At 35.5% G+C, this 26,806-nt stretch overlaps 1 protein-coding gene across 3 annotated transcripts; it reads right to left on the bottom strand.

Annotated features, from left to right (window-relative positions):
* Positions 1 to 5,612: 5,612 nt before the first annotated feature.
* Positions 5,613 to 25,834, bottom strand: LOC121318401 (cryptochrome-1). 3 transcript variants are annotated; one of them, XM_041255015.1, is made up of 14 exons: positions 24,662 to 25,834; positions 17,947 to 18,055; positions 15,837 to 15,979; positions 13,472 to 13,656; positions 13,217 to 13,305; positions 12,836 to 12,976; positions 11,610 to 11,879; positions 11,122 to 11,273; positions 10,064 to 10,266; positions 9,762 to 9,863; positions 9,514 to 9,561; positions 8,963 to 9,046; positions 8,480 to 8,557; positions 5,613 to 6,088 (listed from the first exon to the last, which is right to left on the bottom strand). In XM_041255015.1, the coding sequence occupies exons 1-14, from the start codon at positions 24,817 to 24,819 to the stop codon at positions 5,985 to 5,987; spliced, it is 1,866 nt and encodes a 621-aa protein (XP_041110949.1). In that variant the 5' UTR covers positions 24,820 to 25,834; the 3' UTR covers positions 5,613 to 5,984. The 3 variants fall into 3 exon arrangements, with proteins under 3 accessions (XP_041110949.1, XP_041110947.1, XP_041110950.1); XM_041255013.1 differs by having other exon boundaries at positions 11,610 to 11,921; positions 24,662 to 25,831; XM_041255016.1 differs by lacking the exon at positions 8,480 to 8,557 and having other exon boundaries at positions 11,610 to 11,921.
* Between the last annotated feature and the right edge of the window lie 972 nt (positions 25,835 to 26,806).

Raw genomic sequence — 26,806 nt, 5'->3', positions numbered from 1 at the left:
ACCGTGTTTGCGTGTCGTGTTCTGGACTGTATATTCTTGACGGGACTGTAAACCCTCCATATTCCCTAGTTCTCTTGTTTGTTTACTGTTTGGTCATCAGACCCATGGATTTAAAATAAACAGAACCCATTTTCACCTGTACTTTGTTGTTTGTCTTTTCATTACTGGATAACTGAGCTGCAGCTGCACATACCACTTACCACTCAGAAAATGGGAAGGACCGTGTAACACTATCCACGCTGCTGGGAGAGCTGTAACACTGTACTGTACACGCTGTACAGCTTGTACTGTAACGCTGGTCATGCATAAGACTGCTGACTTTGTTCATGTCCAAATGACTTGCCTCAGGCTCCGACTCAGGACGTCATGCAGGGTGTCTGGTAGAGGGAGGAGGATCTCGGGGAATACCTCCCAGCACTCTCTGCCCCACACCAGCAGATTCTTCATGCCTAGGAGTGCAGATGTGTTTTTTTTTTTTTTTTTTTGTCATTTTTCAAAGGTCCCATACTTTGATTACCATGATGTCAATTGGGTCATTCCTTTAATCTTAATTTATAAAGGTAGTGTTATGGAGGTGATAAATTGCACTGATGCTATTTAATGCATTTTTGTTTGGCAATTTTCTTTTTCAGAATCAAAACCACAATGCCAAGCGCTGAATGTCTTTGTCTGTGTTGATGACTAAGCAACCACTAAGCTTTATGGTATCAAAATATTTACCTGGGGTAGAATCAGACAAGATGGTGCCCACATTTTTTTCTAAACTTGCTCCTATTAAAAAAAAAAACACAAAACAAGTAAAAACCAAGTAGAATTTAGAAAACGCTATTACAATAGGATGGGGTATACATGTTTAGTGACTATTTCTAGTAGTGAATTATTTGTTTTCTGTAAGCATTCCTGCATATCTTCATGCTTTTCATTGAAATAGTTCATAATACATAAGCATTCGTCCAAGAGATTCACTGAGACGGTCAGTCTTAGTGGTAAATACACATTTGAATTTGTCTGAAGTTTTAAAATGTAAACCCAATGCATTGAATTCCAATTGACAAAGAATAACAATCAGTTATTTTATTTTTGCAGAAGCTCCTCTACATTTTTTGTTCGGAATAAAAAAGCTCAACACGAACCCTGTAAAAACACACTAGAAAATCTACAATATAGGTATTTTTAAAAGTTGTTTTTAGTATTTACTTGAACTGTGTAAAAGGTATGAAAGGCAGATTCTCCTATTCATTTGTTTACTGTGTAACACCACTGTAGAATGCCACTGATGTTTTATATTTTCATCCACCCAGTTGTATTTACCAGAGATCAAGGTTCAGGTTGATTTTGCAATTGGGATGAGTGAATTGTGTTTTAAAAACAAGGGTATAATTTATATACTTTAATATCACTGTTATTTTATGGTAGATTACCATTGCTGTATTTATGTAGATATGCAAAATAAAGAAATACAAGGATGCCTGGAATTTCTGGGCAAAATGTTTCTATGTTTCTAACCACTGTATATGCAATTGGTTTACTCTTTTCAGTATAATTGGGTGAGAAGTGCATTTTGTTTGACCTTACACATGTTTATAGATTAGGAAACTTATCAGATTATGATAATGTTGTCATCGGAGGTAGTTTTTTTTCCTCTATACAATATGAAACAAGGTTATGTAACATCATAAGGTTTCCGTTATGTTACATAATGCTAATTAATGAATAACACCGTGTAACAATTTTTTTTTGTTTTTTTGTTTCTGGGTAGTAAGTGTTATTTCCTAATTGCTTATGCCTCAAAAGTATAGAAAATGGCTGTTATTCCCCACAAACTTTGCTTTTGTGACCAGGACAGTGATATTTCAAAATATCACTATTTCCAATGGGAAAACGGGTGAATTTGTGTCTTTTCGTTCACATAAAGTCAGAAAAAAACAACATATGAATCCAAATTAACATGTATTTATACTAAAGTAATACAAAAATGACTACAAAAGATTTAGAAGCGAGTAGTTTTCGAGATTTACGATTATACTGTGTTTATCCATTTGATTGCATTATATTCTTGTACCTTTTTCTTTTTTAACCGCAAACACTGTCAAACTGTATTTTTTGTATTTTTCAGGTGCATTTTTTTTTTTTTAAGCTTCCATTATTCTTCATAAGGATCATTTTTACATTTTCTTTCTAGAATTCAAAGTCCTTTTATGTTTAGTTATATGCTTCTGGATTATTATTTTACCCCCAATTTACCCCCCAGTTTAGAATGTCAAATAATGTTTTTGCTCACTGCTGCAATTACTCACACAACTCAGGAGAACCAAAGGTTCAGTGGGCATCCTCCAATCCTACGACAAGCCAGTTTCCTTTCACACCCAGGAACTCCAGATCAGATGCCAGCGAGCTCTGCAGTTGTCCGCCTGAACTCACTAGGCGCCTGGCCAGTAGGGTACACTGTAGCACTATGAGGAGAAACAGTCGATTCTGCAACCCCATTTGTAGGGTCCCTTTTCTCAGAGTATGTGTTTTCTAATCTGCACATTTCAAGGGCGGAGTCATATTGCAGCACAAATTGTTTAGTGTAATTTCCCCTGCAGGTCGTTTGATTATTTATTTACGTAAGTAAATGTAACTGGTAATTTCCAGCTGATTTGATAACTAAAAGAAAGCACTGGCCCTGAATATCAAAACTTTTCCGACCATCAGGGAGGCCTTTGGTGTTTTGACTGTTTTTTATGTTCCGAGCAAAAATTGAAAATGGCCAGGAAAGATGAGAATAGCAAAACCCCAATTCCAACAGTATGAGGAATGTTATACAAATTAAGTGGGTACCTAATTAACATACCTCAGTGCAAAAATCCAAAGTGTTTATGTGGTCAGACTAAGTACTTTCTGTCTAAAGTGGTTACGCTCGTTTCAGAGTCCTGATGGAGATGGGAACCTATTTCAAACAGGCTGTCTAAAAAAGGGTCCGATGTGGGTGCAGTACTGAGATTCCTGTGATTTTAGAGGATGAAACTGATAATGCAGCTGCTATGTCAAAATTTAAAAATAAAGAAACAAATTAATAAATAAATATATTTTCTATATACAGCATTTATTTATTTTTTATGTTGGCATAAAATATCCTCCATAACCAAATGTAATACCGTATGGGTTTAAAAAAAAAAATAATAGGCTAGATTTCTTTGTGCTGAGGTACTTGCTTTATTACTGTTCTATAAAATGTATCCTTTCTCCATATCTACTGAAACACATGCCTGTTTTCTTTTTCTCCACTTTTACTATCATTTAATCCACCTCCATTCTGAAATCCTGAACTTTTGCACATTTTTGTAACTTTGTTCTGTAAGTCTGCAGCAAGTTTCACAGTTGTCTTTTTGAACAAATTGGTGGAACACACATTTTTATTTTAGCATTTTTGTCTTGCTTTTGGTGGCGTCCTATTATAAGGTTTTAGAGATTCTACTTCAACTCTATACACGGTCGCTCAAGCCTGATGCTTGAGCGACTGAGTAGTATGCAGCAATAACGTCTGACCACTGGGATGAATTCCCAGATATGCTTATACAATACATTTTGGGGTACAAACATTGCTTTTTGTGTTCATGAACCTATGATAGATGCTAATTAATTGCATCTTACCTTACTGCTAAGGGACTGAAAAGTCTTAACTTAAAACAATCTGCTATCACTGAATAGTGTCACTGAAGAGATATCTAAACCCCTTGTATGCTTTTTTTTTTTTTTCTACTTGCCAATTTTGAGTTTCTAAACTGCACATAAACCAAGCCACTATGTACTAATCTAAGAAAACATTGCATTTCAATTCTCCGAAAGCACAAGTAGGAAGAAAAAGAGAGCAAATAACCACTAACACAGGATTTAATGACAAATACATTCATAAAGGAGAAGCTTTAGATTGTGCACTGGCATTATCCATAATGCCATTGGCATCGTCATGTGCAGACAAATAAAAATATTCAATCTTACAGACTTTAAAACACAACAGAAACAGCTTAATTGGTCAAAAAAGCAAGAGGGTCTAGAATACTGTCTAAAAACCTCATCCCATGGGGAGGTTTTTTGTTGTTTGAATAACATGCAGTGTATGAAATATCAAATATATTGATGGGTACTACATAACCAAAAATAAATAAATATCAAATATTTACAATTATATCAAGTACATTATATACACAAAGGCCCAGTTTGTCCACAAGAATATACATTTTTAAAAGTTTTAAAAAATGGAAATGTGCTTACAGAAAGGAAAATGCAAGTCATAAAAGTTACTTGAAAAGTTCAATATATATATATATATATATATATATAATATATAATATTATATATATATATAATATGTTCAGTCTATATATATATATTAGGTGTGGGATACGAATATGGTATTAAGTTTCATTGTCTTAATCCTATTCGCATAAGCGTTAATTAACGAACTACTTTTTAATAAAACAATAAAACAAAATACATAATTTATAGTAATTAAAAAAATAAAAATAAAAACACCCCCCCCCACCTCTCTATATGTATTTAAAGTATATGTTCAGACATTGTTTTGGTTTAGTATTGTGTGTCCTCCTTTTGCTTTCAGACGTTTACGATAATTCTTAATCAGTATGTTATAGCTTGTTGATGAAATCTGGATGCATTGGGATGTTGTTTTATTTTAAAATATACTGTCTGCCAATCACCTACAAGCAGCTGGCATCACTGTACTTTGTAGAATGTTTTGATACATGGTTGCATTCATTAGATCTTCAAATCACATGAATGTCTCCTGTCCCTGAACTACTAAAAGGCCTTGTTCACAACAGTATTGCAATGTCAGTTCACAATGAAGTGGTTACTGGCGTTGTAACAGTATAACTATATCAATACAAAACCATGACAACAGCAAGTTTCCTACCAGTTATTACAGTTGCAATATGACTTGGAACAGTTCAAGTGTGGACAGATTGATTGGTACGACAACGGAATTGATGAGTCTGAGGCACGCAACACTTACACACATTCTACAGTCCCAAGATTCTCAACTCCGCCTTTAATTCTTGCATGCTTGTTTTATTCATTTATTGGATTTCTTTTAATATTTACTGACAAGTTACAGTAGTAAATGATTGAAGTGAAATGTGAATAAATGGTCAAAAACTAAAAACATATAAAAACTGACCCCCAAGCTCTCTACAGCCCAGAACTCTGCATACAGCATGACAGAGGTCTCCACAAAGAATCAATCCAATTGTGTATCTTAGTGTAACAGAATATCTTTGGTACAAGTGTATCAATATAAACAAGTTTAAACATGGACGGGTATAGTACAGTATCGGTCTTGTACTGGTGTTAAAATGGGAGTTGAGACAGAAAGTGGTATCGTTCCCATACAAGTGTGAACAGGGCTAAACAACCCCAGGTTTTCATTACTGAAGGCTTCCCACCACCCGCACCCCGCCACCCCCAAAATTTACTGTCGCCCAATTTTAGTCTCATTGGACCAGATAATTTTTTTAAACTCCTTTGTCTTTTCCATCATCTGCTGTGTTGCCAATACGTTCGACAGATGTAGGAAATAATTACCTCTTTTTCTGGATATTGACTTTATATAATGCAGCTTAGTTACTGTGTAATGCTTTTCAATTAATAAACATATTTAATAGTTACATTACATTTTTACACACTTTTATTGTTAAGGTGTCGATACTTTTGTCTTGAAGTGCTTATATATATATATAAAGATTGTGTTAAACTACCAGAAATTCTGTATTTTGGTCTTTGTCATGGATAATGTTCGCTAAGTGCCTGTATTTAACATGTTTTCTTGAATTCTAAATATTAAGCTTAGGGTGCCAATACTTTCGTCTGCAACTGTACATCTATATCTATACATATATTTTTATATTAACTTTCTCCAGTTAATGACAAACCAAACCAATCATGTACGTTTAAAAAAAAAACTATTTCAGGCTGCGTACAAGCTAGTTGCTGCTTTGTCTCTGGACTTTAGGGCCAATGCCTTGTGCAGTTTCTTCTGGACTGTGGCGCTTCACTGTGGTCAACACACTGGAATGGGCTCTTCTTCCTACCAAGACAAAGTCATCATTATCTATTTATTTATAGCATATATCATATACAGTGCATGTATTATTATACTATAGAAACTATATAAAACTTAATATTAAATAGATAAGCAATTGCTAATAAAATTCATATTTAACAAATATGAAATAGCTGGTTTCTTGCTAAATGTTAATCAAATGTCAATTGAAAATGTAATTGCATATCACATCCATTTATATTACGTTTTGTTACCCTTGAAAATATGTAATCATTTCCCCCATTGTTTACAAGTTTTTAATTGAAAATAAAAAATCTGACAAATGTTAACAGAAAGTAACATGGAATAATTTAACGTAAATTTAATATCAATTGTATATCTATTAAATATTAATTTAACATTAGCCTAATATATTGCATATCTATTTAATATTAAAAACTTATGCCATGCAATATAAAGTGTTACCAAACTGTACATGGTTATTCTCTGTCATATCAACTGTTGGCCATTGTGACACTGAGGCTATTACACTTTATCAGGACACTATCACTTATCTCAAATAAGTGTCTGTCCCAACTACAGTAAAATCGTTTTCTAGGTCGCACTGGCTTAACAGTCACTCCCCCCTTCTATTTTTTTTCCTTCATACTCAGCACTGATAAATAAAGATACACAGGTTTAGTTTCGAAATAACCCTCGTTTGCAACATTTTGTTAGATAACAATTTTACACTGTTGCTTTTTGTTTTTAGCTAAACTGCTAGAAAAATGTAAAAAGCAGTAACAGAGCGTAAAATCAAGTTATACATCGCACATCACATCTTTATTAAACTACCAGTATCAAGTACCCAAACAAGTTCAAGAACAAATCTTCTTTGCTTTACTGAACATTTCTTTCCAAAACCACACTTAGACAATAGTTCCTGCTGCACTGGCTTTTACAAATTCGTTCTATTAATTCATATTTAAAAGTATTAAACAGTGCTGCTTCATCAATTAAAAAGCCAATAAATAAAGAAAAATAAACGAAACAGTCCACCATTTAATAACCAGTAAACAAAACATTTTAGTGTTGCATATGGTGCAGTACAACTGCATTCAATTTCCAGCTATACAAATACATTCATTTTGTTTTGTTAATCAGAACCACAACCACACACATACTTTACAACCGTACCACTGCACTGACATATAGAACAAGTTACAGTATGTATTAAAGTCATTCAAAGTACTCCAGTCAAACTAAATGCTTTCTACATCAGGCCACAAACACTTTTGTCCTATCAGCTTGTTTTTCTTTGTCCACTTTAAGTTGGTTTTTGTGTTGTCTCCAGTCACATACTGTTTTTTCAGTATTGTGATTAACATGAATTTCGGCAAATTCAACAACATGCAATTTCAAACCTATCGAATAGCATTTCCTTTTCTTTCTTTTTTTCTTACTGCACTGCTTTATCCAATCTCAAAGTCACCTGCATTATTACAGCATTACATTTACAATGAACGGAAGACAAAGTTTGCTACTCAGCTTTCTAACCAATAGATGTTTGGTACACATCCCAGGGGCGGGTTCAATTTGAATATTGACAAATCAATGGCTCAAGGGGGTGAGAATAAGGAAATTCATAGAGGCTGACAGCTATTGTGTTAACACTAAGTGAAGCAGTGTAACTGTGACATTTTCGAGAGGCGGTCAGTCAAGAGTATGAAAGCTTGAGTTTAACAGTCAAAATGACTAAGGGTATTGAGATTAAGAAATTAAAACTTAATTAGAACAGTGGTTTTGTGTTTCTACCTAGCAACATGACCAGAATGCCGTATTTGTGAGACATAACTGTGGCTGTGTGTAGTAATCCACTGTGGCACTGGTACAGTAGGTTAATATATTAGACACACCAGTGCATACGTCTAAATGAAAAGAAAAAGAATGAAAATCACATCTTATCACAAGGCTAGGCACCTGCGATGTTGACGCCAACTTTCTTTGCAACAGCAGCCTGACAAACCACAGGAGACTCTTACTCCAAGATTTCAACATGGTTTACACAAGTCACAGCGTAATCATGTACTCGCTGCACTGTGCTACGCAAACCCGATTTGCTCTGAAAAGTGACATCCGCTCATCATTTGAAAATACTGTATCACAATTCAACAAAGTTATGTCCCAATTAAATAACATAAACAGCATTGGAAAGAACCATCTCTCAGAGTTGTATCCCATTTAAGCAGAAATCCTGATTATCAGTATCCCGATTGGGCGGCGCTGACTGTAATAGTAATTTAAAAAAATAAATAAATAAAATTTACTGCATGGAATCAACTGAAATATCCTCACTGCCTGCACAAACCCTTTCTACAATAGGGGTCAATATTAAAGCATCTGTATCAATGTAATAAAGATTCATGCAAATAATACCATGCTGCAAGATGATACTTTGCGTTTGTTGTGCGTCTCCTTGTGTGTATCGCAAAACATTGCTTCCTCGTCCATAGCCTTTGAAAAATAAAAATAGTTTATGTATTTGAAGCAGTTTATGAATGAATACAGAATATTCTTTCAAAATGATTTACCAACAAAATATTGAATAATAATCATAAACCTTGGCAGTTACCAAGCAGGTGTTGTGTGTCACTTCAAGAAGCTTGTCAAGTCTTACAATGCCATCTTGTGGTTAATGGTAGTAATTCATAGTGATGCAGTCCGGTTGCTTTTCAGATGACTTTAACACCCATGCTAACCCTTTTGAAAACTTCACTCTCTTTATGCATAGCTTCTGATGTCTATACTAAAAAGCCTGCAGTATGCCACTATAGCTTGTTACTTCAATTCAACAAAATATATAGTTTACCTTCAAACTGCAGCAATGTTTAACAAAAGGATTAGGTGCATCACCCTCACCTTGCAGCATCAGGCCATTCCCTGACAGAGAATCTCCTTGTGGATATGCTAGCATGCTGCTTCCAGAAGATGACATCTGGAATCCTGGTACATAAAAAAAAAAAAAGTCCATTAAAAAGCTGTAAACCATTACTTTCTAACCAATTAGACTGTCTGCAGCTGCTGCTGATCTCAACAATCATTTACTGAACTAATGCAAACATATATCGTATTACTCTTGCCTCTTTCACCAAGAATAGAATTATGTGTCATACTGACACCTTGCGCAGAATCAAAATGTGGTGGTTATTTTCATAAGTGCAGGATATGGTTGTCAGCCTTATGAATGAGCGGATATATAATGTGTTTAGCATGAGGGTGGGGAGGGGTTGTGGTCTCTGCCTTTATTAACCCTCCATTCCTTGTACCAAACACAAAACTGGCTTTTGAGGCTGGACTGTAAACACAATATGCTACAGAGGGTGGTCTCATGGTACACCAATGGGCATTATAAAATAATTTTCTACTGCACTCTTGCTGTGGTTCAATGAAAGTTGTATGTTTGTTTCTACCTTGCTGCTGCATTCCTGCATTTCCTTTCTCAACTCCTACTGGATTACCTACAGTAAATAAAAAGTTAGAAACAAAGTTGACAATGAGATTAACTAGCTAGCTTTAAATATATTAATATTCAGTGTTGTTTTAATCCAATACCCTTTTGTTTCTTTGCCGATGTCTCCCTGAAGAGATTATATCGTAAACATGTTTTATATTCCTTTTATTCCAGAACAGAAATAGAAGAGACAAGGAAAATGCTTACTAGCTTGAGTGTTACCACCATGCATGCCCTCTCCTGGTGAGAATCCCATCATCCCACCATTCCCATTGCCAGTGGGGTTGGAAGGCACTGAAGCAAGAAGACCTGCAAAGAAAAGCCAGAAAAAGATGTAAAACAATATGTACATATGAATTTCATAAAAGGTTGGCATGTTTTAGTAATCCTTATCCCGTTTTGTATATACATTTATATTACAAAAAACTACTAATGAACCGACTGACTCCTTTTTCCAGCTGCATAATTTCTTTATGTATGTCGCAGTGCAAAAAAGAGCTACGCCTTACCCAGTCCCCTGTAACATGATAGCTGCTGGTAAATCTGCTTCATCCTTTCAATGTTCAGGCGGCTGGCCTCAGCATGGTTTACCATGGGCTTAGGGTAGTGTACTCCTATGACACATTTGGCTATCTTCTGAACACTTTCAGGTGCATTCCAAGGATCATAGATGTACTTAGCTGGGAACCCCCTCAGAACGGGCAAATAACGCCTGAAAACAAATCAATCAAAAAAAAAAAATATTAATTTTATTTTTCATGTTTATATGTGGTTATTCTAATGTTAAAAAGGAAGCATCCACATACATTAATATGCTTAATCATTCTTACAACAGCTACAGCTATATGAGACCATTGTTAATGCTGCGCAAAGCCTTTGCTTTATTCTTAATCCATATAGAATTTACCTCACCCCTGGAGAGCTTGAATAAAACCCATGAATAAACCAAATCATGAACAGCAATTTGCAGAATTTCAGGAGAAACATCACCTCTTAAACTGTCCTGCTTAATGGGACACACTCAACAAGTCAATTCACTTTAAATAAATGTATCTTATTAGAATGTTTTGTTAATTAACAATTTCTGCTTCTCGTTAATATATTATATGGTAATAAACAAAAGCATTTTGAAAATAGCATTAACTCAATTAGTTAATGAGCTAATTATCAAAATCTCAAAGTAACTTCTGAAAATGCCCCCCATTGTGTTTTGTTTTATAATAAACTCATTATTTCATTCACTCTGTTCTGTTTATTAGTTTTATAATAAAAATACTTTTGGAGGATATCGTAACAGTTCAGTAGCCAAACACTAAATATATCTTGTGGCTGCTTGCAGACAGCTTGGACCATGTAACATTGTTACATGTCAATGCACTACCCTGAATCAGATTAAAATCACTGGGCTGGACCATTAATGTCAACCAACATTTTATTTAAAATGAAAGTACACCACCACTTATAGCAAATTAGTTAATTATGAAACAAAACATGGTCTCTATCGTTTAAAATGTTTGTGCAAAAATCTCTTCCTAGCAAGTGTCCGGTTTAGTGACCTATTTATTACCTTATATAATCTCCATTGGGGTCGGTTCTCCGTCCAAAACCCACTGGACAATAGCAGTGAAAGAACTGCTGGAAAAAGGAGCTGCAGGACAGCCACATCCAGCTGCCAGCATTCACACTCCAATCAGCATCCAGCAAAAGCTCTTCAAAAACCTTTCAAGGACAGAACACAGTTTAGGATCTTGGATGAGAAAGAAAAGGTGAGTGGAAAAGAAATTGACACTACCAAGCACTGATGCAAGTTGGTTTTACAAATGTCTAATGCAAATCCAACACTATCTTGCATGGGTATTTATAGATAATGTGCTTGCAATAGTTTCAAGCACAAAATCTGTGCACCAGAGCAAAAACTGCAGACCAATGTGTATTTCTCCAGATCAAGGTTCTGTTCACTGCTTCAACAATGAGCCTCAACACCATATTAGATGGTACAGTACATGCAGAGGCATTCTTATTATTTTTTTAACCCTGGACCCATCCTTCCTTTACCTTCATTCCCTCCTCCCAACTGAGCCACAGATCCCCTCTGGTAAGGAAGCAAGCTACTGCATGCCGGGCTAAATGGTGGATCCAGCCTTCTTGCCGCAGTTGTGTCATGATGGCGTCAATCCAGGGGAACCCAGTCCTGCCCTCTGCCCACTTGGCCAGGGCCTCTGGGTTCTTGTCCCACGGGATCTGCACACATATCGGGTTCCCCTCCATCTTGTCAAACCGGGGGTTACTTGTAGCTGCTGTGTAAAAAAACTCCCTCCACAGGAGCTGACCATAAAGTGATAATGGTGGGGAACTGTTCTTCTTTACCTGTTAAAACATCAGAACTTATAATTCTTTGTTCTACTTTAATGTACAGTATGTGTGTGTGTGTGTGTGTGTGTGTGTGTGTGCATGGACGTGTTTGCACAATTTGTTAAATACGCTTCTTTTTTGTGAACTATGGCCTATCTTCCGTATTAAGGTGCATTTGTCATATTTTGTTCCCTCAAACAATTTTTATTTGAGTTTCCGCTTTGTTTGCGATATGGTGTAGTATTTTTCTGGGTGCTTCTGTTTATAATCTCATGAAAATCTGAACATATCAATACATTTTTACTTATTAATTTTGCTTGGATTTTCAGAAGGCTGCAGTACTCGTATTTTAGTAATTGCCTTTAAGAAATGTGAAGTTGTTAGCAAGGGTGTGCTGAATACTCGTTACTCGAATTGTCTTTAAAAAGGTTTTATATTTATATAAAATAAAATATCAGAGGATATCCAATAAATCCATTCATAATGTGTGTTCAAAACAAAAAAGCTCTCTCTTTCACATTTCCAATTGAAGTCATTTTACAGTCTATGTACGCCAGCAAAAAATTCCAATTATTTTTTAAAAACACTGCAGAAGTCAATTGCCATTGATTGGTACTCAATTTGAAACGTGATGGAAGGGCAGCTTCTCTTGTTTTCAACACATTAATAAATAGGTGTGTTTTGATTTATTTAATACCTGCCAACATATTCTTCTTTCAAGGTAATTACTCATAAAATAAAATAATTACCACAATCCTAGTCAATAACACACTTGATGGCATCACTAGTATTGACATAACCCACTTCTCAGGTGGCTGAGGCATTGGCTCAATCAGGTATTGCTTAAATCACTAATAATCAATAACAAAGCAATGGAGCTCATGGGGTTTAGAAACAACAACACTTTTCTTGTATTTTCCTAGCCTTACCTTTTTATACAAGTCTGTCAGTTTGAAGTAAAACAGGTGACAGGACAGGCAGCCAAAGCGCAGGTAAGGGCTTAATCCTGTTGGACTTGCGAGGAGGGAGTTTGCATTCATTCGAGGTCTTTCAAAGTTAGCCACCCATGCCTGAACAACAGTCAAAATACAACAAGGAGAAAAAATTACTTTTTGATTTTGTATGCACACAAAAATACATTGACAAATGTTAAATTCTAAAATCCTTTTTAGTCTACGGTGTGCATGAATGAGAGTAAACAACAACAAAAAAACATGAATGATTAGTTCTGAATGCAAATCACATAAAACTCTGAACACTCACAATTCTGGGACAGTGCTCTCCCTTCAGATCAAATATTGGTCTCTTACCTTTCTCTCCAAATGTCTTTCAAGACGTGTAAGTGCTTCTGTTTCTCCACCTGGCCAGACAGCTGAGGGTAGACCTTCTGTGTCAAAACCTACAAGAATACAAATGATTAGATCTGGTGTGCGGCTTGTAAAACTATACTATAGACCCTGGTGTTGATGTAAGAGGTCATCTGAATGTCTGTGTATCAGAGGAAAATTACATCACATTATATTTGCTATATCACATTATATTAGTTATAACAATTAGTTACATACCTAGTTCCTCTAAGGAAGGGACACCAAATTTGTCATCGTGGTCATCCGATACAGGAGTCATGCACTTCCCCATCACCTCCACAGTGATAGACTCCACTGGAGTTTCTAAAGTCTCCATTCGACTGATAAGGGTTTGGAACCGCTTGTATGTCAGTGGTGGCTGCCCTCCATTTAACTCAATAATCCTGGGCAATTAAAAAGAATTAGAAATGAAAGAAGATGAGAGCAAATTCATGAGATTTAATTCAATAACAATAGCTAACTTTTTTTTTTTTTAAATAGCAAACATTTTCATGTGCAAAATGACTCCATGTACAGTGCTGAGAAAAAGCTTGTGAACCGCAGTGATAATTATGGAAATTCCATAGTTTTACCATGATAGCCTTCTTGAATCAAAACATTTTCTTAAATATCAAACAGGGTTTATATTAATCAATTCCATGTCTTTTGAAACAAAATTATGTATGAACTAGACAAACAATGAGTAATTAAGATTCAGGGTATATGTAAAAGTAAGTGAACCCCTGGTTTTATCAGCTCAATTAAGAAGATAATTAGAATGAGGTGTAGGGTGCGCGCCCAAGTAGTGTATCCAGTAAAGGCGCTCTGTATGAGTGTAGGAGTGCAGCCCTATAACCTGGACGTCGCCGGTTCGAGTCTGGGCTATTCCACAGCCGACCGTGGACAGGGGGCTTGCATGGTGAATTCGCAGTGTGTAAAGAAGCGGGCGGCTGACAGCACACGCTTCAGAGGGATGATAGCTGTGAGCTGAGCCTAAATAATAATTGGGCATTTCAAATTGGGAGAAAATAACAAAAATAATTGGCAACGACTAAATTTTAAAATAAATAAATAGGTAGATCTTAGGGGTGAGTTTGGGAGGCCCCACCCTATGTAAAGATCAGAAACTTTGTGAGTTTGGTCTTCACCATACAGGTGTGTGGAAACATGTCATGTCACGATCAAAAAAATCTCTGAGGATCTCAGAAAAACAGTTATTGATGTTCACTAGTCTAGAAAGGGTTACAAAACCATTTCTAAGGATTTGGGGCTCCACCAAGCCACTGTCAGACAGAAAGTCTACAAATGGAGAAAGTTCAAGACCACACTCAACCCAGGAGTGGTCGTCCTACCAAAATCACTCCTAGAACAAACCAGAAAATCATCAAGGAAGTCACAAAGAACCCCAGAGTAAAATCCAAGGATCTGCAGGCAACTCTCGCCTTGGCTAATGTGAGTGTTCATGACTCAACTATCAGAAAAAGACTGAACAAGAATGGTGTTCATGGAAGGACAGCCAGGAGGAAACCACTGCTCTCGAAAAAGAACATTGCTGCCTGTCTGAAGTTCGCCAAGAGCACATAGATGATCCACAAGACTTCTGGAACAATGCTCTCTGGACAGACAAGTCAAAAGTAGAACTTTTTGGCCTCAGTGAGAAACGTTACAATTGGCGAAAACTAAACACTGCGTTCGAACAGAAGAACCTCATCCCAACTGTCAAGCATGGTGGTGGGAGTGTGATGGTTTGGGGCTGCTTTGCTGCCTGAGGACCTGGAGGGCTTGCCATCATTGACACAACCATGAATTCTGCATTTTATCAGAAGATTCTAGAGGAGACTGTCAGGCCATCCGGTTGTGAGCTGAAGCTGAACCGAAAGTGGGTCATGCAGCAAGAGAATGATCCTAAACATACAAGCATATCTACAAAAGAATGGCTGCAGAAGAAAAAAGAATGGCGAAATGTTGTGGCAGGACCTGAAGCGAGCTGTACATGCAAGGAAGCCCTCAAATGTCACCGAGTTGAAGCAGTCCTGTAAGGAGGAATGGGCCAAAATTCCTCAAAACCGATGCGAGAGACTGACCAGTTTAATAAGGCTATCTTTATCTATTAGGACTTCGATTAAGATCTAATAACATTTTAGGTTTGAAATATGTGAAATATGTGAAAATCCTAAGGGGTTCACAAACTGCTTCTCAGCACTGTACAAGAGGGTCGTTAATATTATTATTAGGTATGGTTTTTGTGTATCTAATAGATGTCATCCTGTCACCTGCCATAATTAACTGATATTGTACTTGAAAATGCTGAAATGTAGCAACCACAGCTCAGTAATTTATTTATTTTCAAGTATCTCGAGTAAGCTGATTTTGTTGAAATGAGGGGCTATAGTTAATCATATCCAGAATATTAAACTATATATTATCATAACCATCTACGCCATTTGAAAATTGGCTTTACATAACCCTTGGTTTCAGAAGAATTATCAGAATTACTATGGCTCAGGTATGACTGTGGCATGGCACATCTGAAGTAAACACTAAATCAATGTTAGACTGTTATTTTGCTCCCATAAAGACATACCTGTCCAGGTCATATAAGGTGTGTGATCTCTGTACCATAACTTCCACTCCTGCTTCACTCGCAAGCTTTTTGATAGCTGCATCTCTCTCTTTTCCAAAAGGCTCAGAGTCATATTCAAAAGACAGCCGATTGATATTCCATTCCTGGAGAACAAGTAAATAATAATGAACAAACAGAGTCTGGAAAACAGTAGCTCCTATAGTAATAGAAGGTTTAATTTGATCTTTGTTCTGCAGCATACTGTATGTCTAACAGTGATCCTTATGATGAAATTGGCAGATTAGTCCTGACAGTTTCGGCTGAATCTGGCAACTGACCTATTCATTAAAACTCTGTGATGAGTTCTACCCCACTATATTTCAGCTTTTTTTTTTTTTTTTTTTTTTTTCACATTGTCCCACTTTATTTTAAATTGGTTAAGATTACCATAATTAAGCTCAATAACACTTTACCAACTAGTAGATTTATAGTACATTTCCAGGAATAAGGTCAGCACTAGAGCAAAGTCACTGACCAGAAGAAGGTGGAATGAACCATGATGCCACAAGTGAAATGAACAGAAACAAAGAAATTGAGCTAAAATTGTTGAACTATACAGTAAAATCTTTTTCAATCAATTAAGTTGGTCATTTGAATTGCTTTTCATTAAGTACAAGATTGACAATGGCACAGGTGGGACATGTGAGTACATACGCAAAAACTTGCTTTAGTTTTTTTTTATATTAGTTTAAAACAGAAAAAAATATATTTACAAAAATCACATTACCCAGTACATTAGTTTTAACTAGACAAGCTTTACAAATCATGTCGGATTCTAGAATTGACAGGTTCTGGATTGTATAGGGTATCACACCATTCATTTCAATATGGACTTGTTCAGGTCCCAAAAAACATGCCAAATTATAATGCCAATATGTAGAGGGGCTGGATTAGACAGATTTTACTGTACTTAACTACCCAGAGATGGAAACAATAAAAAAATAACCTTTTTATTAGTAGTTAACTGACAAGGCCAACTTTTCACAGGTTATATGAATGACTGACCTTTAAAACTTGGGAGAACACTTTAAGCAGTGGCATGAGAATCATGCTGTTAGAATATTCTTAATTTTCTGACATGTGCCTCAACTCCTTGGGGAGTTTGGAATGAAAAACCAAGTGATGCTACTTGCAGCCTTAGCAAAGTGTCTGAAGAACATCTTTTTGCAAGCTGATCTTGTATTTTGATCATGGTTTTGAAGGAAACTGTCAACAAAATTAGCAGAGGCAGGTGATTGCAGCAGGATAACCTACTTATTCTCAAAGTAGTTTTGTTTAAACAAGTCATTTATAGCACTTTTTTAGGTAAGAGAAGAAATCTTTTTTTTTTTTTTTTTGAACAAGCTCCACATGTAATTATCATTAATAACAACACTGGAAGCTTACTTGTGCAATGTCACGTGAACTGTAGATATAAATCCAGTAACATGCATTTTAGCATTAAAATGCATTTTTGATGTGTTGCTACACAGATTTTAATTATCCTGTTCTGAAACTAAACAACTTATAAGTGCTCTTAAATAATCACCTGTATTAGTAAATGTCTGTGTTTTAATGAATATGACCGATCATTTCCCAATTCTGTTTACCATCAGCTGAATAAAAGTACTTTATTTATTTATTTTATATTATAATTTTCCTAACAAACAGCAGCACCACATTATTTTGAGCAAATATATACTGTAGTACTCGAATGGTACACATTTAGGGTGTTCTTTAAAAGTTCTGAAATACAAATTTCTGGTGTACTAAAATATAAAATGCCAAAGTTTAGGCTAAATCAATCCATCAAAGTAAGTGTTCTTTTTTTAGTTATATTTATGAATTAAAGTAATTTACAGTAGTATTTCTCAATTTTTTTTTATAACTTGCATGATGTACTGTACAATTATGGTTGCCAAGATATATATATATATATATTATATATATTATATATATATATATATTATATATATATATATATATATATATACAACATACACACACCACACATACACATATACAGCTATCATACCATGTAAATGTTATACTGACCCATCCCTAATTTGTAGTATTTTCCTACTTAACATACCTTAAATAGCCTTGGAAAGACGTCAGCCGGCTGCCCACGGATCACAAACAGGCGTGAATTTAACTTCCGAAGACTGGCATCAAGGTCCTCAAGACACTGAAGTAGAAATCTTTATAATGAAAAAAAGGATGAGACAGCATTAGGTTCAAATGTTCAATTCAATTTCAACCCTGCACAATTATACAGTAGGCTGGAACTTCATTATATAGGTGGAACTAAAATGTTTGCCAAGAATTCCAAGCATATGACCAGAATATACTGTAAAATGTCAACCTCAAATTTAGCATTGCTAGGCCAACGTCAATCCAACGTCAAGTTCACCAACACATTTACAGGGTTTAATACAGTAACTGTGAACCTCAAACAGTTTCTGAGATATGAGGCTTTGACAGTGGCAGTAAAATTGACACAAAAAACTGAACTTAACTTAGAGAATCACACAATTCAAATGTGTATTAGTCAAATATCTTGATGTACTATGTCCATCATTCAGAAATAAACCATATTTAAAAAAAAAACAACACTTATATATGGCAGTCATCTTAGATAAAAGTAAAGGGTACTGATAATATGAAGTCACCATTTTAAATAGTTTACAAAACCCTCAAGTGCATGTCTAATAAAAGTATGACTTTTATAAAAAGACTAATTGCAAATCATAAAGCAAATTTAAATTAGCTCATGCTGCCCATGCAGTGCACTACTCTGTATCATAACAAAACCAACTCAACCAATGTATTTCCTAGTAGTGATGCATTATAATTTAAGACATTAAGCTATTCTTCTGTAAATGCTCAACATAAGGTGCACATTGCTGTAGAAGCTTATGTAAACAGTTTAAGCATTCTATTTGTCTTTCACGCCCTAGGCAGAAAACCACGTGTTCACCAATTAAATTTCTGCTGCAACTGCTGTACGAGAGACATGGAAAATATTTCTTCTGAAGGTAATTAAGCACCAAGGCCAGTCTTTTTCATGCTTTAACTTACAGTTTTCACTACGAGAATACTCAGTAATTTCTTGAGTGTTTCTACATCATAAAACCACATAGTCCCTCAGGGATTCAACTATGTTACCAGGTGGGTAGGTGGGGTCTGTTAATAAAACGTAAGGGGTAATGATTATTTTCAATTTCTATTTTAATAGTACTTTTTTTAAACTTGGCTCTTTTTGCACATGAAATACATTATATACAATATTAAATGGAAATTCTGTCTGAACTGTGGCATAATATACTTACTATTACAACAGCAAAAACTTCCTTTGCTAGTGTTACTGACTGGGGTGACAGGTGTCTGGAAAGAGACGCATTCTACAGTCACTAGCTGTCCTGCAACATCCATTCCAGCCTGCAGCTCACAAGTTAATCCATGTGGCTGTGCAGTATTAGTGTATACGTGTTGCACGCTGTTCTAGTTCAGAGCTCAGCAACTGGCTGTCAAGTGTACAAAGTTTTGAAAGAAAGGAAGAAAACACATCAAGGAGGAAAGATTGTTTCTGTTGTCTCAACTTTTCCGGTTCTAAATGTGTTAGGAGCTGTACTGTGCAAAAGTTAAATAACTGTATACACTACTTTGATTTCTGCATGTGTATAATGGCCTAATTCTAGTAGGAAAAAAATACCTTCATTTAATTTCACTGGGTTTAGTGAAATGAGGTGTCATAATTTATTCTACTAACAATGTGAAGTTGTAATTATTATTGGTAGTAGTAGTAGCAACTCCACTAGGGCTGTATTAGGTTTGTTAGATAGCCAGGAATTCGAAGATTGTTTTAAACCTTCCAATGGTTTGTCACACGCCATTCATGCACTGTTTTTGTGGTTGTTGTTTTGTTTTCTGTTAACAGAAATCGTTTGACAATGTGTGAATACCATAAATCACACATTAAGTGTCTCTTGCATGCACAATTCAATCTTTTTATTTGTATAATGCATATTACTTCAACAGTTGCTGTATTAAAATCGAACCAAACCGTTACACCTAGCAACTCTAAAGCAGAGTATATTATCCAAAGCACTGGGGCGGTACCTATGGTGGTTGTAGTGCTTCAGTAAAATATGTACTGAATATCTAGTGTACGACAGTGTAAGAGAAGTGCTACAGTAGAATTTGTTTAAACCATACAAAATATACGCCAACACTAAATTTTAATTTTGAAAAAACTGAGCACCATGCGTCCCTCCCTCCTCCAGCTCGTGTTAACCAAAGGCAAATATTTTCATTCACCATCTCGACAGCAAAGCATTGTATATCGTAAGCTATATTGAAAGAAAAGTCTCGAAATCCCTCTGCTGTTTGGGATTTTTTTTTTTTTTTTTTTTTTTTTTTTTTTTTTTTTTAAATGCCCAGACGACCAAAAAAAAGCTGAATGCAAACTGTGCAAGCGACTAGTGATGTATCATGTAGGCACATGCAATCTCTGGGGTCGCTTTACAATTGGAAGTTCATCATCATCATTATTAGCAGTAGTAGTAGTAAAATGTGACTGTGACTGATAACCTGCTTAGAGGGGTGGCTGTTAAATTAAGTTTGCTTTGCCTACGTTCGCTGCAGTTAGTGCAACTGCAATGCAAGCTTATGCGCAAGCAGCATCAATTACGTGTAAATAAACAATGTGTATTTTTATTTAAATTATAAAAACATGACTATTGTTCTATGTAATATATTTTTAAACTACATATGAATGTTTTATTCCATTTACATAGCTTACCTGTAAAATAGGATTTTCAATTAAATAAACAAGTAGCTATGGTGACGTCACCAGTAATGTGTTCCGAACCCTCGAAGGTCAAAATGCAACCTTTGTTGCAGCCCTAAACTTTACATAAAGTACTACATTTCATTTTTCAGTATTGTAATCCTGCACTTAGAAACATTTTCAATAAAATAGTCTGCAATATTTCATTCAAGCCTTGCTCTCCTAAGGTGTCACATTATGTTGGTTACCATCAACAATTATTGTACAAAATCACACCTCAATTTAACATACAAGACAGAAGAATCAGTAGTATAAAAGGCATCCAGTATTGCTGTAGATGTAGAATCAAAATGGTAGCAAGACATTTTATACTTTAGGGTCTGCTTTAGCGCTGTATCGAACTGTTTAAAAAACAATAGAAATGATAGTTACAGCAGATAAGAGAATTTGGTCGAGCAGCTAAAAAAAATCCAAGATTAACAGCCGCTCTATAAAGTACAATGATTCCATCTGCTCGTAGGCTGATTGGCAGACAGTTTTTCTTCCAACACGACAACAACCCAAAGCATATGGCTAACTCAACTCTGGAATTACTGATGAAAACAAATATAAAAGCTCTGGAATGGTCTTCACTCCAATCCAATAGAAACTATTTGGATCGATCTAAAAAAATCTGTCTGAGCTGAAGGAAATATGCAAGAGCGAATGGGCCAGCATTTCACCTACAAAATTTAACATACTGGGAAAGATTTATCATAAAACGGCTGAAAGTTGTAATAAAAGCAAAAGACACACAAAATACTAAAGCAGGGCATCAATACTTTTCTCATGAAAAATACTTTTATTGAAGTGTTTGTTTTTTGATAAATATTTGTTAAAATTACCAGAAAGAATGTGTTGTGTTTTATTAAAAGGTGGTTCAAGTTTACCAAATGTTTGTCTTTATTTTCTTACCAAGACTGTAAATCTCAATGTCTGAAATACTCAATTTGGCTGAAGGCCTTTATGAGCCTTTGCAAAAGTAGGCTGGTTCTGTTGCAGCCTGGGTATGCTGTAATAACTCTCTGGCACAGTGACCTACTTTCTGCAGAGCTGTTACATCACCTCTTATGTGAGCAACAACCAAGCAGCCATTATACATCTATCAAGGATGTGGTTTTCTGCCATTTTATCTATTAGTTACAGAGTTACACAGCTTTCTATAAAGCCATCAACATGGAAAGGTTGGTAAATACAATTCCCAAGGGCCAGAAACTCACATGGTCAATTTCTTAGCAACAGATCATACAGAGCTAACAGACCTTATCCAATTGTGAAAAAAAAAACAGAGGACTTACATTCTTGTGCAAGTAGGAGGAACCTACCCTTCTGTCAGACTACTGTATATGTACAATATATCACAATTCCACTTTTACAGTACACTGTAGTCTACTGGACACACAATACTTGGGTCATGGTGATTGATTTTCTTTAACCTATGTATCTACAGCCGTGGATTTCAGCCTGACCGTTTACACCAATCCTGATCCTGGAGTACTGGTGTCCCTCCCGGTTTTTGTTCCAACTGTACCCTAAATTACTTAATTGGTCCAATTAAATAATTAGGGTAGTTGGAACAAAAACCATGAGGGACACCAGCCCTCCAGGACCAGGATTGGAGACCCCTGGTCTAGACAGAGTTTCACTATTTTCTGAAATGCTGCCGATCAAATTTCTCTGTGGTTTGCATCTGTCAGGCAAACTGAAATTAGGCATTTCAAATTCGTTGGAGAGAAACAGAGGCGCAATTGATTCAAAAATCCACTATCACCATAGATATGCATTCCCAACAAGGGATATAATAATAAACTCTTGAGGATCGAATTTAGCCTACTGTTCTGATGATGCATGCCTTTTGTACAAGGATAAATAATGTCCTAATAGCCCTCAAAAGACACACTTTAGTTTTTCTGTCTAAATCTGTATTTCTGTTTTAATACAAATCGTTGATAAAACACTCTGCAGGAAGTAAACACAGCACTTGAGTTAAAATGTAGACAAAGAACATTTTGTACAGACAGTCACAAACAAAAGTATTTCTTTAAGCTGCTACTAAAACTCCTACATTTTGGAGTGCTCAGTGTATTCTGACACATGACCAAATCCAAAGCCAGCTCAAAGGCCAAGGCAAGAAACTGAAAGAGTCCAAAAACATGTTGGGAATGCGGCCCTCAATGGAGTTCATTTTAGGTCATGGCCTGCTTTCAGTTGTAACATTTCAATTTCTATTATTTTTTTTTCATTTACTTATAGGTTGGTTAAGTGTCATGCATTCAATAATAAACTAAATGTTCAAATGGCTGACAGACCAATGCAGCAAGTCTTTGAAGATGTGCTGCAATACAATGTTACAAAGAATTACTTCATACTACAGTAATTGTGATGCTATTGATACCGGGAAAATCAACAACTATGTTAATGTAAAAAGCACCCACTGTACACTTGAGTGATGCCACACATGCTGCATGTATTATCTGATGATATACAGTAGGCTATCAGATTTGCTTCACTATCAAACAGCCACAAACACTGTCTTTGATGATGCGGTGACAGCACAGTTACATAACTCTGTATTCATCTTTTTTTTATTAAACATGAACTGCTTCACAATAACTTATTGCCAATACTCACTTTCACACCATCACAATTTGAACTGTGTGTTAACTTGGTAAAGGGTTGTACAGTAGTTTCGGTGCCTTGCTTGTTTATGATATATTTGAATATGTGTTTGCTCAATATTTCGCTCTTTGATAATATACACTCATTTGGTTTATCCACTGTAAATTGTAAAAGCCCTATATTGTTCTGTACAAGGGCCCATCACTATTTCAGTTTTCAATATTTTGCAAAAGCAAAATAAAAGTGAGCATCGCACTGAGTAAAAAGATTATCTGGAATGCATTCACTAATTAGTCCTAAAAGATGGAGATCCAAGTCGATTGTACATGCAAGGCTTCCTGAAACTCAGGTGACTGGTAACTGTTATAGCAAATAAGGAGGGTCATCATATGGTTCCAGAATAACTGGAACAGTATTTATTTATTTATGAACTCACATCAAATGCACTTTGGTTTGAGAATCCTGTATTGAAAAAATACAGGTACAAAATAAATACTTTTTTAAAAAGACAGAACTGAACCTTCAACTATACTCTCACTCTAATAAGGAGATCATCACCACTTACATCTACTGTAGCTTGATGTATTTTGTTCAACAACTTAAGCTTCTAGAGAACCCTCTAAGATTGTACAGAAATATTAACTGATTCTAATTTCACTGCTGTTTTATTCGTTTTATGTCCATTATCGTGTTTTAGTATGCATTTTTGCAAGAAATATTTTACCTTGCAAGTACGGCATTTCTTTCTTTTCAAAGTTAATAAGCCAACGAAAACATTCGACAGAAAGCGCAGAACATTCCGCAGCAAAACATTGCAGTAGTACAGCTTGCATATCTGGGACACACATAGACCAGTCGAGTGTTAAGGCATTAGCGTGTGGGGCACGTGCATATTTACACTACTACCTTCGATGAATGTAAACAAACAGGGCTGTCAGTCAAAGCGGCAGGTTTCATGACGCAGATATTAAAAATGTAATGTAATCAAGTAAACAGAGGACAGCAATTTAGTGTATAGCAAAACATAATTCTGACGACATATTGAACCACCTGCAGTTACAGCGTAAAAACGTGCCCTTTGAATGTTTTCTGTTTTCAGTTCTTTGAGAAGGATTTACAGTAATATCTGACCCAAATGTGGCCACATATGCCACTGATTCATTCATAATACCACTGACCCTTAATTAATTAAATAAATAAATAAAAACAAAACATTAATTATTGCCCATAGGTAGGACTTTATTTTGTACAGTTTTAAATTGGGTATATCAAGACATTTCACTACTAAACATATTTATTAATCAAAATACAGCCTTACCCATTAGCAACAAAATATGTAATTGATTTGTTTTCTTACCTCCATCGGTTGATCCCGACGTTGGATGATCCTGCAAACCAGGGATCGAGGATATAAACACAGCGGATGCTGTCAGCACCTTGGATGGATTCTCTTAATGAAGGATTGTCGTGGAGCCTCAAGCCCTTTCTGAACCAGTGAACTGTATTCACCACCATTATACTTACTAGTAACACTCCAGCTAGTGTAGTAACTGGCACTTGTGTATATACAGGCTACACTTTTGAACGATGGAAATTGTGTTTATGTATGTGTACAACTTTTAGGCTACAGATAATTTACCAGAAATACATCCTGGCTTTTTAATATAACAAAATGTCTAAATTATGTTTTTTTTTGTTTTTGTTTTTTTTCACTATCGATATATTGTGATTATTAATCTGGGTGCGAGAGACCTACATTAAATCACCACTTTCACTGACCTGATCTAAATTACTGTCAAAAGACCTAACACGATTTTGCGAAATCCTACTTTGTTAGCCCTGTTCTGATAAAACCTTTTCCATTGTACTGTAAAACCCAGAAAATGTAAGCACACGCATTTGGACGCAAGTCTTCCAACAATTCAACTTTGAGTACGTATTGTGCAGATTTTAGGACCTGCAAATCCAGTAGTTAATATAACACGTCAGCTTACACGAGCGAACACGATTTTTAATAATGAATTCTGGATCAAACGAACTAAAATGCAAATAAATATTGTTTAATAATATAAAATTACACTCGTTACTTTTTTAGTTTCCAAACCAAAACAACAAGGCTCAATTATATAAATAAAGATTGTTTGTTGTATTCTTCTGTAGACCTTCTTCCTCAAATAACACAAGTTAATCAGTTTTCCACTCAAAAAAGACTAACTAGATTTTATTTTAATCTGTACTCATCACTTGGCTCCTTTCTGCTTCTGAATCGACACTCACTGACACTGTCGTAACAAGAACCCCGCCTCATACTCACGCAGGAAACAACAAGCGAACTGATTGGCTCTTATCTCGATCCCCTTGACGACCATTCATTCACGTTTCTCTAGTGTGACTGCTGAAGAGTTGATACTAAATACTGAACATACAGTTTTTTACCTGAATATATATATATTTGTCTTCCCAATTTAGTTTTCCTGTTACTGACACCTTTAAACTTTATTAATTACATCGGGAGTTGCGATTTGTAACTGCATTCAAGTCATTTGATCGTTTGTAAAAAAATGTTTTGAGTGCTGTTCCCACATTCTCCGCCCATTTGCTTGGTCGTTGCTGTGATTGGTTAATACTAAAATACCCGGATAAGCACATGCAGTAGGCAAAACGGAACCACTGTCTTGACATGTGCAGGTTGGAAAGAAACAACGTTAGGTAACAGTTATACAACTCTACAGAGCCACCAATTCAAGAAGATGTATTCCAGTTGTTATTGTTTTTTTTCTTATTATTATTGGTATAGATTGTATTATTATATAATGTGTATACATTATAATGAGTGGTAACTGATAACAGTGGTTGTCTCATTAGTTAACCATCTAAAATGATTAGAAAACATTCTAAATAAATACAGTTACGTGTATAAACCTATATTTTTGCGTAGGGGAATGCGTAATACATGGTGCGCTAAAGCAAGGCGAAAAGTAAAAAATGTTACCACACATTAATCAGTTTCAATAGTGTACGACTTTCAGATACTGATCATTATATTTCATACATGCAGGGCATGATTTATTATGGTTTTACACGTTTGTCCTAGTTGAATAAGTATAGAAAATTGTTAGATTTACTCAACCAAACTGTGTTTGTTTGTTTTTTTTCCCTCAGGGTTTGCGAATTTTGATATGACGGTGTTTATAAGGGGGCGGGGTGAGCTTTATAATATTAATTGTAGTAATAAGACCGTATTTTAAAAAGCTACAGATAAGTTTAAATGTGAATTTTACAGACTCTATTTTGTTAATGTTTTTGTTTTTTAGTGTACCTCTTGTTTAAAGACAAAAGTGTCCCCTTGTGGTTGTATTGAAAGTATTTTCTGCAGTTTGGACAGTTTTCCGCTGTTAGGCTATAAAAAGTTAACCATAACTGTAACTTTTAAATCATCATTTCTTTACAGATACAATGTCCAGGAGCATTAAGAACATTATAGATAACTGTAAATAAATGA

The sequence above is a fragment of the Polyodon spathula genome, chromosome 7 (genome assembly GCF_017654505.1).
Source record: "Polyodon spathula isolate WHYD16114869_AA chromosome 7, ASM1765450v1, whole genome shotgun sequence".
Taxonomy (NCBI): domain Eukaryota; kingdom Metazoa; phylum Chordata; class Actinopteri; order Acipenseriformes; family Polyodontidae; genus Polyodon; species Polyodon spathula.
Note: the sequence above shows the minus strand (reverse complement) of the source record. Positions and strands in the feature narration are given on the sequence as shown.